The sequence below is a fragment of the Gopherus evgoodei genome, chromosome 2 (genome assembly GCF_007399415.2).
Source record: "Gopherus evgoodei ecotype Sinaloan lineage chromosome 2, rGopEvg1_v1.p, whole genome shotgun sequence".
In the NCBI taxonomy this organism is placed as follows: Eukaryota; Metazoa; Chordata; order Testudines; family Testudinidae; genus Gopherus; species Gopherus evgoodei.
The window spans coordinates 207,235,916-207,249,216 of record NC_044323.1 but is presented as its reverse complement, the minus strand read 5'-3'; the positions used below and the strand labels follow the sequence as shown (position 1 = coordinate 207,249,216).

Genomic DNA, 13,301 nt, shown 5'->3' with positions numbered 1-13,301 from the left:
GTAGAGGAAGACGAGGATGTGGCCTAGAATGTAAATATGTAGGACTCCAGCAAAGAGAAGGAGGGGCTGGAGAATGAGCCCTGAAGGAAATGCTGAAAGCTGGGTCAATAAGGTAAGAGGACGTCATGAGAATACAATACCACAGAAGCTCAGCAAAGGGGGAATGAGGAGGAAGAGGAAGTGATCAGAAAGAAAAGGGAAGGTGAGAAGGGGGACAGGGCAAGGGAGAAGAGGAAAAGAGGAGCATGTATGGACTGACAGGTGAATAGATTGTGAGGGAGAAGGAGGGTGAGGGTTGATGCAAACGGCCAGTCAGGCACAGGGCAGAAAAAAATCCAGGCAAAATTGTAGAAAGCACTCTGAGTGTCCAAGGGTCCCTGTTTTGGCTGTTTCTGCCTCTACCATCTGGAGTCTCTGTCTGGATCCTCTACGCAGTTTTTCCCCCAGGCCATGTGGCAGGAAGGCACCAACCAGGCTCTAGTGCCCCAAGAATGGGCGAGTTAATGGAAAGACTGCTAACTCCTTTGGGCTGTGGAGCCAGTCCAGGGAGCACAAGAACTGGGATTGTGCCTAGGGTTGCTAACTATCTAATCACACAAATCCAAACACTCTTGCCCTGCCCCTTCTCCCAAGCCCCACCCTGCTCACTCCATCCCCTCTTCTTCCATCGCTCGCTCTCCCCCACCCTCACTCACTGTCACCGGGGACTCTGTGTGCTGCCTGCACCCGCAAGTGCCACCCAGCTCCCATTGGCCGCAGTTCCTAGCAGCCAATGGGAGCTGCTGAGTCGGCGCTGGAGGTGGGGGCAATGCATGGAGATACCTGCCACGCCCCTCCCAGGGGCTTCAGGGACATGCCAGCCACTTTTGAGAGCGGCACAAGGCCAGGGCAAGCAGGGAGCCTGCTTTAGTCCCTCTGCACCACTAGACTTTCAGTGCCTAAAATCTCCCAGTTTGGCTCTAGTAGCCTCTAGGAAATCAGGCCTGATTCTGGGAGACTCCCGGTGAAACCGGGTGGGTTGGCAACCCTAACTGTGCCTGGCTCATGTGCAGGGATAGGAAAGCTCATTGTATCCTTACCCTAAACTTGTGTATCTGAGCAGGGATGGGTGTAACATAGCCTTTAGTATATGGGGGGGGAAGCCATTAAAGAGCTGTCAGTTAACCCCCAATGGTATGTTATTGTTGTACATTATTATTCTGGTAAATATGAATATTGCCTGGTTAGTGAACAAAAAGTTTGCCATTAAATAATGTATTAGGTCTCCACACATCAAGAAGAAAAGACAAAGACTACTGTTTATACATCTTCTGTCTTTTACATGAAAGTGAATAAAAGTAATGACTGCTTCATTTAAATAAATCCTAAAAGGAAACTTTTCAATTTACCTAACTGTTTGTTCTGATGGAAAAGACTGAACTGAGTCAGTGACTTGTCATTCTGTGTGTTCAGACTACACAATATCCTCATCTGTTTGTCAGGGAATTGGATTGAAATGTCACTTTATCTCTGTCTAATGTGAGCCATGAAATTGGTCTTGTCAGATCACCTGCTTATTGTAAAAAACAGCCGCTCTTTTCTAATAGGTGACATAAAAGTAATCAACTACTGAACAAAAAGCAAAAGAGTGGGGTGGAATTGAATAAGTGTATTTGGTAAAGTAAATTAGTCTTCTATATATGGTCCATGGATTGAACTTTTCTAATAGTGGTCAGATCCAGCATAGATTAAATTTAGGAGAACAGAAGGAACCTTTCTGAGAAGGACATCAGATTATTAGAATATGAACTGCTTATTGAGTTCAAACAAGGTAAACCTAGGTGTCAGACTGGTTAGTAGGAGGTTTGTTAGGTTTTTAAGTAAGGGCAGCCATCTGTACAGTCTGTGGCTCTTATTTCTGCATCTTGTCAAATGGAAGATTTAGCACTTTGAATAGAATTCAGTGTGTTTTGGACCTTTAGAAGAAAGAGTGTGTTACAAAATTGAGGGCAAGATCATTTTGAGACCAGGGCAAGATTTAAGAAATTATTAAAGACTTGTCATCAAGGGTGTCAACAGTTGTGAAATAGAGAATGCTTAAGTATATTTAAGTGTGTATATTCTCTTTATTTGCTTGCCTGCCTGTGCCTGTTTTTCTCTATACCTGTCTCGCATATAAGTAGAGCTGGTAGCACTGCCTGACACTTTCCAGTATAAGATCCTGTCTTTAGTTGCTTATAACTTTGCTGAATGTTAAAATTTTGAGCTAAAAATTTCCATACCAGTTTATTAACTACAAAGAGGGATATCAGCCTCTGCCTCTGTGTTATCTGATTTAGGCTCACAAATCAACAATCTAGAACCATTACCTGCTACTCTTGATTCCAGAGTTGTTGGGCCGTGTGGGGACTGCTCACATATTCACAAAACTGGATCTCTGGGAAGCTTAGAATTACTTCTATGTCTGAAAGAGACAACCTCTTGGAGCCTTATGGCCATGTTGAATATATATTGATGCAATTTGGACTGACTAATGCCCCAGAGAGGATCCAACACTTAATGAAAGATGTGCTATGAGACGTACTGGACCAGTTCATGGTGGTATGCTTAGTTTGAGAAGATCAGTATATTATCTATCTGGACCAAAATGCCACTCACGTCCACACAGTTTTGGAGAGACTATAACAACATGGTCTTTACGCTAAATTTAAGAAGTATGCATTTGATCAGACCTCAGCTGAGTTCCTGGGTTTCATCTTGTCCACAGAAAGAATCAAGATTGGTTGAGCTTTGCATGGATCTATCTGCAAGAGGGCATGCCCCCACAATATGTGTGACCTACAACAGTTTTTAGGCTTTGTAAATTTCTACTAGAGGTCATTTCAAATTTTTTGAAACATGCCAAACACACCTGTCCTCTGCCTACCATCCTTGATTGACCAGCTAAATGGAAAGAATCAACGAGATGCTCAAATACTTACGATGCTACATCAGTTGTCACCAGGATGACTGGTCTTCACCATTACTCTATGCAGAGTTCTCGTGCAATAATGTGAACCATGTATCTGCAGGCCACAGCCCCTTCTTTATCAACTATGGGTACCACCACCGATTTCACCTACAATTGTCCATATCCTCCCCCAGTGCATCTGCCTCAGACCTAGTACAACACATCCATCACATTCAAGAGAACGTGAAGGGACACCTTGACAAGGTCAAGAGGGAATACAAAAAGTGCATGTATAACAGGTCTCCATCTCCTACTTCATAGGGCAAAAAGTATGGCTTTCAACATACTTTCAACAGAACACCTCTGTAGTCAAACAGTCTCGGAAACTAGATTGCCAGTTCCTTGGCCTGTCCAGATTTGGCTACAAAACAACATGGTCACTTTAGAGCTCCTCTCAATCCTATAGAGTCCACCCCATATTCCGTGTCTCACTTCTAAAGCGTACACTGAGAACACATTTCCCCATATAGCCCAACCACCACCCCCACTGTTGCAAATACAGGTCAAGAGGAATACATTGTTCACAAAGTCCTTGACTGTAAGATCAAGCAAGGAGAATTATGGTACCTGACTGATTAGGAAGATTATGGCCCACAGGAATGCTTGGGAGCCAGATGAAAATGTTCACGTTCATGCTTCTGCTCTGGTTTGGGCCTTCCATGGCAGCTACCTTGAGAAACCTGGATCCATGTTCTAGAGGAGAGGGTGATGTAATGACCCCTGGGTCTCAAACCTGGACCTTTGTTCCAGTCCTCCAACTGGTAGCCTATAGCTTGATGATAACTCTGCCCCAAGGTCCTATTGGTGCTATCCCAGAGCAGCTGACTGGCCACTGACCGTATTTAAACCACCAACAGGAACAGGAAGCTGATCAAACAACTGGGTTCCACTCTGCTCTGGACTGGGTGCCTTTTGCTTCCTGCTCCTGCTACCCATTCCTGCTTCCTTGGCTTGATTTCCTGGTATCCTGACATAGCTTCACTCTTGGCATCCCAACCTCCAGTTTGTCTCCTGCCTCTCACCATTGGGTAGACCGGGGACACTGGAACAATTTGTATAGTGGAGGCGCTGAGAGCCATTGAACCAAACCACTTCAATGGAAACCACTTCAAACCAGGGGTGCTTCAGCACCTCCAACACCTGTGATAGACCTGACTTGGCCTCATTCTCGCCTCATGGCTCTGATCTCCAGTGTGTCATCTGCTTCTGACCTCTCAGTATTTGGACAGAGCCAGCTCTTGACTCCTGTCTCGTGACTGCGCATTCTGGCTATGACTATTAGGTTTGGCTGCCCACAAACCAGCCGTGACACTTTGAGCTGTATTTTTCTGGAAAATTTAAAACACCACAGTTGAATAATTTTTGAGAGTGAGGCCAGGGAAAAATACGTTGTTTTGCCCATGTTAAAAAAATTCTGGTGACCTTTTTCTTTGAAAAGCTGTAGCACCTCCATGCTTCAGAGTGGGACTTGACATTTGGTGAGACCTCAGCTGAAGTAGTGTGTCTAGTGATGGGCCACACGCTTTAAGAAGGATGTGGAGAAATTGGAGAGAGTCCAAAGGAGAGCAATAAAAATGATGAGAGGTTTGGAAAACATGATCTGTGAGAAAAGGTTGAAAGAACTGGGCATGTTTAATCTCAAGAAGAGAAAGCTGAGGGGGACAGAACAGTCTTCAAATATGTAAAAGATTGCTATAACGAGGATGGTGGTCAATTGTTGTCCATGTCTGCTGAGAGTAGGACAAGAAGTAATCAGCTTAGTTTGCAGCAAGGGAGATTTAGGTTGGAAATTAGAAAGCCTATGTTTCTACGATCCTGTGATCCAAATGAAAAATTGCAGGGCTCAGTGAGAATATATCTGTCATGTAGCTTTGGCCACCTCACCTGCTCTGTACCTGCTGAATCATCTTGATGGAACTAACTCTGAAATTCCAAATCTTTGAGTGTTTTTAACCAGTTGCTAATTACTTTTTTTTTAAAGCCTACTTAAGCCCAGAATGTGCAAGATTCCATAACAGCTTCTCTTAACACAAAAGCGTGACTGCTATGAAGTCAGATATCTTGCAGTCCTGGAACAAGCTCTACTAAGTAATCAACAGACAGGGCATATTTGTTTTTGACAGTGTGTAACTCATTTTAAACTGAACAAATTTTCATGAGGACAGAAAAGGAACTCTCTGCTTCCAAGGCTATTCTCCCTGCCAAATTTCACGTCTTTATGGAAAACCAGGGAAGTGCTAGAGCTCTTCCAAAAATGTTCAGAAGAATTTTATAATTAAAGTGTAAGGCAGCCTAAATATTGGGATTGTGCGCTCTCTCGTTCTCTCTCTCTCTCTCTCTGTATGTATGTCTATATGTATGCATGCATAGATAGATAGATAGATATACATACAAGTCCATATTTGTACATGTATTTAATATTTTACTTTATTGCATGTAACTCCTTTAGCATAAGCAAAAGGCTACTTTTCATTTTGGGTGTACTGTTTTTGTTCTCATTTTAATTGGTCCATTGGTGTTGGCCACCATTATAGCATCTATTTAAAGCTTTCCATTGTTCTGCCATCAATGGACATTAACTTCTGGTGCTGTAACAGGAGAGTGTTTGGTCCAGAGTTGTTAAAGCACTAAATCTGCTCCATGAAGAAATGAACTTTCTTTATCGGTCTGTATTGATATTTACTGTAGTTTTAAAAGCCAAACTGAAAAGGGGGTTGCAGTATCGAATAGCTTGGTTTACTTTACATCCATAAGAGTTAAGTGAGAAATAACTTTTTCTAACTTAAATAGTTTTATTGCCCTGATATTGCTACCTGCAAACTCCCCACAAAACAAATTAAAGTGTATTTTAAATATAAATAATTCCTACAGCCATTAAAAATATATCTTTTTGGTTAAGCCAACTATTTTCAAATTAAGATACAGTGCACCTGTATCTGGAAGGCTGGAGAAATAAAGATGAGAAAATATTTAGGATATTTAGTGAGACTCTATTTGATGGCCACCACTAAAATTGCCTCCAAGGGAAGAAAAAACCCATGCTGCTCCCAACTATAACATATGCAGAGTCTGGTACTTAATGGAACAGATCCCAACTCTTCATCGTCATACACAAAAACACTCCTTCTAGTGAAAAGGAGGAAAAGCTAAGCTATATGAAGGAATAACTTGGGTAAAACAATGGTCATTATGAGTTCATTATATAAAGTTTCATATTTTAACATATGCAGAAATAATATAGCCATTTATCTTTCATTTCATATCCTCTACTACTTCAATTTTCTTCTGTTACAGTATATACTTAACTTCAGGACCCTTATTTTTTTAGCCAATTGCCAATTAAATATAAGTGCTATATGTGTGATGATAGGTTTGTTTTATACGTGCTCAACCGTTAGCTGGAAGATTACCTTCAGAGTAAAATCGTGATATGTGCAGGCTTTTGCTGGAACCACACAACTGAATTGAACCTATTTTGTACTTTGGTCATAGGGAAATGAAAAAATACCCCAGGGGATGAAAAAGCAATAAAACAATGTCTATTTCAAATACTTGTAAGACTTTAAATGAATTGGTGTAACTACTGACCTTTATGACCTTACTCCTGAGTTTGCATTTTGATAGCAGTTGAACAGCCATTACTAGCATTTGAAACTCGAAAGTAATTAACTGTTCTTTCAGCCTGGCTACATAAATGGCTTAGAATGCTCTATAAAAGTTCTATTTCACGTCCTGGTTCAAGAGGGAGCCTAATGATTTCAACTGATGCTTAATCATTTTGAATTAAATCAAAACTATTTAAAGTTATACAGTTTCTACAGGAAGCCATAGTAATATATTTCAGAAACAATAATGTCAATAAAACTCTACTAAATTTCTAATTCCCAGAAGCTGAAGCTAGAGTTTGTCCTATATTGATGCTGACATATAATATAGTTTTTCTTGATAAAAATTAAAAAGCTTATAGGATATTGCTGTACTCTACATGTAGTAGCTTACCACTATAGTTTAAACTGGATTTGTGTGTCTGTACTAAGTAGTAATAATTCGTAAGCATCTTTGGAGACCTTTGGACTGTTGTCTAGTTTTACCCTGTTTTTTTCTTTCGGAATCAGTGAGAATATCTCATTAAGGCAAAAATAGGTAATGTATCTTGTATCTTCCCATTATGTGATGTCATACTTCAGCATGGCATTTACTATCCAAGTGCAGTCATTATTATTGGCACAGATCTAGGCCTGGCAGTAGCATGTAAAATAGGGGTTTATTGGGTCTATTTTCCAATAAAGATATAATATAGATCTCTTGCTCCTCCGTCCATAAGAGAAAATAGACTTTTAGTATACTTAGTGTACATCAAGTCTTCTTCAGTAATAAATTAAGTATGCTTATCCTACTTTTTGTAAGAGAAGTCCGTGTTAGTTATCGAGGCCTCATCTACATTACAGAGTTAAGTTGACATAAGACAGCTTACATCAACCTAACTCTGTCTGCAGGGCTGGTGCAAGGATGTTTCGTGCCCTAGGCGAAACTTCCACCCTGCGCCCCTCCCCCACCTTGAGGCACCGCCCGCGGCAGCTCCCCACCCTCCGCCCTGAGGTGCACCTCTTGCGGCAGCTCCCCGCCCTCCCCCCTGAGGCAACTCCCTTGCGGCAGCTCACCCCTGCTCCGCGCACGAGCACCCCGAGCACGCCATCGCTGCTTCACTTCTCCCGCCTCCCAGACTTGCAGCACCTAAGCTGATTGGCGCTGCAAGCCTGGGAGGTGGGAGAAGTGAAGCAGCTCACCGCTGCGGGGCAGGGATGAGCTGGGGCTGCAAGTTCCTCTGCATGCTGCCCCCCCCTTACTTGCTGCTGGCGGCCCTCCCCGCACTCCCCTGCCCCAGCTCCGTCCGCCTAAATGCTGGCGGCGACTGGGGCAGCCGAAGATCCATCCGCCGAAGTCACTGCCAAAGAAAATGGCGCCACCCAAATCCCAGCACCCTAGGCGACCGCCTACATTGCCTAAATGGTTGCACCGGCCCTGTCTGTCTGTCTGTCTACATTACAATGGTGATCCTGCCTATGTAAGTCTCCCACTACATTGAGTTAACAACTCCACCTCCATGAGCGGCGTAGCGCTTAGGTCAATGCAGTTAGGGCGATGCAGTGTCTGTGTAGACACTGCACTACTTACATTGCTTGTTGGCTGTCAACCCTCTCTCCCCATTCCCCAACATTAACAGCCCAAGCTGTGAGCCCCGCATGAGCCTCAATTTCACAACAGGGAGCCTATCAGCAGAGAAATTGACATTCTTGTCAGTGTCACAGCTGCTGCTATTTTAGATTTTGTCTTTGGCTCAGACTGTCAGACCCCGGGTGAGGCAAAATGTGAAATAGCAGCAGCCATGAAACTGAAAAGAATGTCAATTTCACTGCTGGTAAGTTCCCTGCTCTGCAGTTGAACCCTGCAACAGTTCAGGCTGTCAGCCCTGGGGCGGAGGGGCTTCAGCTGTAAGACCTGTGGAGCTGTCAGTGCCCCACACTCCAGCTGTCAGTGCTCCAGAATACCCCACTTCAGTCGGTGCAAGCGCTTTTGGTGAGGATGTGCATCACCAGCGGAAGGAGGGTAATGTGGACACCAAAAGCCAATTTAATTACTGCGGTGACGGTGGGTCAATCTAGCTTAAGTTGACCTAATTTTGTAGTATAAACAACCTTACAGTTAAAACAGGATATTGACCACTTTAAATCATCAGGAAATCATTAGTTTCACTCCATTCCTTACAACCTCATCCTCACCTACTGTTTGTCCCTTTCCCTCCCTCACTTAAGCTTCCACTTTGAGGCCAATCAGAATTCTTGAGAGGAACACGCATGCAGCCTCTTTTTTTTTTTTAAGTGATATGTTAACATATTAGCAAATGTACATCAGAACATCATATAGAACTGAAACTGTTGTGGGAGAACAAGCATTTATTCTTCTTTGTTTGGGTACTGTTCACAGAATAAGAAAAAACAAAAACCTTCTTGCTCTTCATGGTTTAAGTATGTTGGGCCAAATTCTCCTCTGTTACACTGGCATGATTCCATTCCAGTGAACCTGATTAGCCACTGTGTTACAACAGTTTTACCCTGGTAACCCAGTTGAAATCAGTGGAGTAACATTGGCATGAAAGTGGAATAACTTAGTGGTGACTCAGACTGATTGTGTAGGAAAAAAATGAATGTATCATTATTTACCTTTCATATGAGAGATGGCAGCCTGAAATTATAGCAGTTACCATATATATTCTTTCATAAGCCAAATTTTTTTAGTAAAAAAGGGAAGTATCAGAGAAGGGAGTCAGCCTATGAACGGATATAGAAAGAGGGAGAGGTGGGACACAGCCCTTCCCCCAAACAGAGGGAGCAAGAGAAGGCAGCACAGCCAGCAATGCCAGAAGGGAAGAGGTGGGGCCAGAGTCTCTTCGCTTCTGGCCACGCTGCTCTCCCCCCAGCCTCCATAGCAGCTGCAGCTCCAGGGCAGGCAAGCTGTGGCTGTGCTGCCCAGCCTGCCAGTGCTAGAGCAGCTCTGGCCAGGCCAGAGAAATCCTTACCTGGCCCACCCCAGCTAAGTTGGGAAGGGATGGGATGAGGAGAGTGTGGGGGGCCCCAGGCTAGGGGTGGGGTCATGTGGGGGGTGGTCACAGGGGTTATTCCCCCCCCACCTAAAATTTCCCCATCAGTTGCTGTCCCGGCCTATCAGGTAAGCCGCTGGCATGCTGGGACAGTTTATTTACTTGGTGTACCTCCGTGCCTGCGGACGCTCAAGGTAAACAAACCATCTCGGCCCACCAGTGGCTTACCTGATGGCCTGGGAGCCCAAGTTTGCTGACCCCTGAATTATATGGTTGGTTTATGAATGAGTCATAAAAAATTTCCATTTTTACTTATCCATCTTGGGGTAGTGGGGGGTCAGCTTATAAATGAACTGGCTTATGATTGAGTATACACAGCACGTAGTTTGAAAATGGAAAGTGATATATATCTGCTTATTACTAGCACACAGTAACAAACTTTTTTCAAAGTATTTTGAAAACAAACTGTTTGGTATATGAGGTGGTAGTATATCCCTTTCGCAGTTAGGGAAACTAGCATAAAATGATTTGCCCAAGGTCATTATGCAAAGTAGAGTCAGAATAAGAACAAGAACTCAGGAATTCCTAGTTCCCAGCTCTGGGCTTGCTCAGGTTGACAACACTGCCTCATATTAGATAGAAAAGTGCAGTATACTGAACCTGAATGAACAATTCATCCACTCTGCTCAGCTCAGAAGCCTGAAAGTTTACATAGTGAGAAGCACAAACTAAATTTTTTTGAAAATAAATATTCTCATTTCCTTTTCATCACAAATAATATCACAATTCAGCAAGATGGCTGCCATCAGAAATGGACTCAAATATCCATTTTAATTAAATACATTACTTTTGAATACAAGTCACAGGTTACACCTAGAGAGAGATGTCTTAACATGTGAACTTGGGTTCACCTCCCTTTTAAATTGCAAGTGAAAAGGATGCTGGAAATGCACACAGCTAACATTTGGTGAATAGGTAAAATATAAAATCAAGTTGTTTGGAATGTTTATATAAATGGAGTCTATATGTTAACCTTTCAGTAACATAATGTGAAAAAGTACATTTAGCAGGTCTTTATGAGTAGGAGTTTCTGTGTTGTGATTTATCCTTACACAATAAATAGGTAACTCTGACATTGTTTATAATCTCTTATATTTATGTTTGTTTGGTATTTTTAAGGCAGACTTCCAAATATGGTTTAGTGAAGATTGTTGTTTGATATTTTGGAAGTAGAAACAAATATTGGTAGAATAACTGCTTACAATTTTTTTTTGTTATAGAGCCACCTGTTCCCATTGCGCCCCCTCAGTTGTCTTCAGTTGGTGCAACCTACTTATGGATACAGTTGAATGCTAATTCCATCAATGGGGATGGGCCGATCATTGAGAGGGAGGTAGAGTATCACACTTCAAGTGGAAGCTGGTATGACAGACAGCCAGTAGACTCCACAAGCTACAAAATCGGGCACCTGGATCCTGATACAGAATATGAAATCAGTGTGCTGCTTACAAGACCGGGTGAAGGAGGTACCGGATCCCCAGGCCCAGCTCTCAAAACAAGGACAAAATGTGCTGGTGAGTACCAGAAGGAAGCCAGAAAATTGTAAACACTTTGCTTTGGTTGAAACTAGCAAGCTACTTTACTAACAGTTGTCACTGTATAGCTTGAACCTGCATGACACAGAAACTAAGTCCAGAATACTTATAAGTATAAACTATTTAGCTTTTGCGAATGATGACCTTGAAGCCAACCTAAGAAGTCATGGTACATTAAATCATACCTGTTCATGACTGGCATTAATTAGTACAGAATACAGTGCAGAATACAGTGCAGTTTCAAAACAGCAGACTTTCCTGATGTACTGTTGGGCTCCCTTCATTTCATGATATCCTACCTGCATCAATGCTAGCTTTTATCCGTTATTTTCTGAGCTCAAATTAGTAGCTATTTTTTGGCGTCAGTAGCAGATTCTTAAGTCTGTAGATGATGTGGAAAAATAGACTTCATAGTAGCAAATGCATTTACTGTTGTGTCTCCATTAATATATGGGATTTAACTAAGGGCTTCTTTCTCGGATGGCTGTCGGTGGGTCCTTTTGTTAAATGAAATACAGTGATTTATGTTGTAGTATAGAGCGTTTGGCTCTTATATTGTTAAGTGGTAATCAGTGGTGCTGATGTGCTTGTAAATGGATGCAAAGCAGGGCCATAGTAGAAATACAACTGTATAATAATCCTGTAGAAAAGTAGCAGTGATATTAGCATTGTTATTTATTTGCTATTCAGCTGTAGGAAGAATAAATGAAGGATAGTGAGATACAAAACATTTTTTATGTCAGCATTTTCATTGTCATTTTTTATGGGACTTGAACATTTGTTTTAAAATTGAGGAGTTTTCTAGGGTGAAAATAAGATTATGGGGACAAATTTTGAGAATCAAATTTCCCTTTCAGAACATGAATTATAGTAAGCAATACTGTGAACTGAGGTACATGCAGATTTTCAAAAGTGTAGCGGCCCATTTGAGTTTGGCCTTCCAGTAGGTCCCATTGGTCTGGAGCAGCGATCTGCAGCCAGTGGGAGCTGCGATTGGCCGAAATTGCGAATGGGGCAGGTAAACACACTGGCCTGGCCCGCCAGGGGCTTTCCCTGCACAAGCGACGACCCCTGTTTGAGAAACCCTACTGTATGTGATGTCAAATGTAGACATAGTGACTTTTTCAGCTTCCTAGTAATATGCTGTTGTCTCCAAACTATATTCTAAATAGTGGCTGATTTGTTGTTTTTTGTGTATGTATTTGTTGGTTTGTATGTTTAGGGTTTTTTTACAATCGCACTCCCGCCGCTCCTCCCCAAAAAATAGGACTAAAAAGGCAATAATAAAGTATCTCTGTATTTCTGATCTCCAAGATTTTCCTCATTAGAATATATTGATTTTAGGACAGTAAATGTTTTGGCATAAAATCCATTACAGAGTTCCTTTAACAAGGGCCTCTAGTCCAAGATGCCTTTCCTAAGTGAATAAAACATAATTATCTTTCCAAGTTATATATACTCCTTTCAGACTCACTCTAACTACCTTAAAACGAATCTATTTTTCTTTATATTTTGATTTCCTGCTTCTGTGAGTAGACACAATAGTGTCAGATGAGTTAGTGGAGAATCATTACTCAGAGAGTTACGTGGAGAATACAGAACTTTAATTACATGCAAATTCATCATATGTTTTTTCTGCTGTCATTTCAGTGGTAGGTATTATGGAGCATTAAGACAAACACCCATTCACATAAAATGTTAACTCAAAGTGTTTTATTATCTGGTAAACTATTGTAATATATCCCTATTATTTGTGATTTCATTAAGCTAACCAGTAACCTGCTGCATTCCTTTCTCAAATGAAATGCATAAAATGGAAGCTGAGTGAAAAATTGAAATTATGAATGACACTATTAAATCTAGCTCCACAAATTGGCTTTTTTATGTCTGGAAATGCTGCTTTGAAGATGTAGTAGTTGTTGTTTAACTACTAGTGAGCGACAGGCTAATAACTGGCTCAAGGGGTTAAAAAAGAGATGCTGATAAACTAATAAAGTAATTAAACTGGGTAGCAGTGAAATGATGCCATTCTCAAATGTGTGCCATAAAATGAATAATACAGGAGGCTTTTAAGAGAAGAATCATTGTATCTTTGTAATTGCTTTAATAATTGTGTGCT

The 13,301-nt window shown here is 41.8% G+C and overlaps 1 protein-coding gene across 1 annotated transcript in view; it reads left to right on the top strand.

The window, feature by feature from the left end:
- PTPRM (protein tyrosine phosphatase receptor type M) overlaps positions 1–13,301 on the top strand; it is a 719,823-nt gene that overhangs the window by 321,506 nt on the left and 385,016 nt on the right. The window contains 1 exon segment of the mRNA XM_030552787.1: positions 10,868–11,161. Coding sequence (XP_030408647.1) covers positions 10,868–11,161 — 294 coding nt within the window.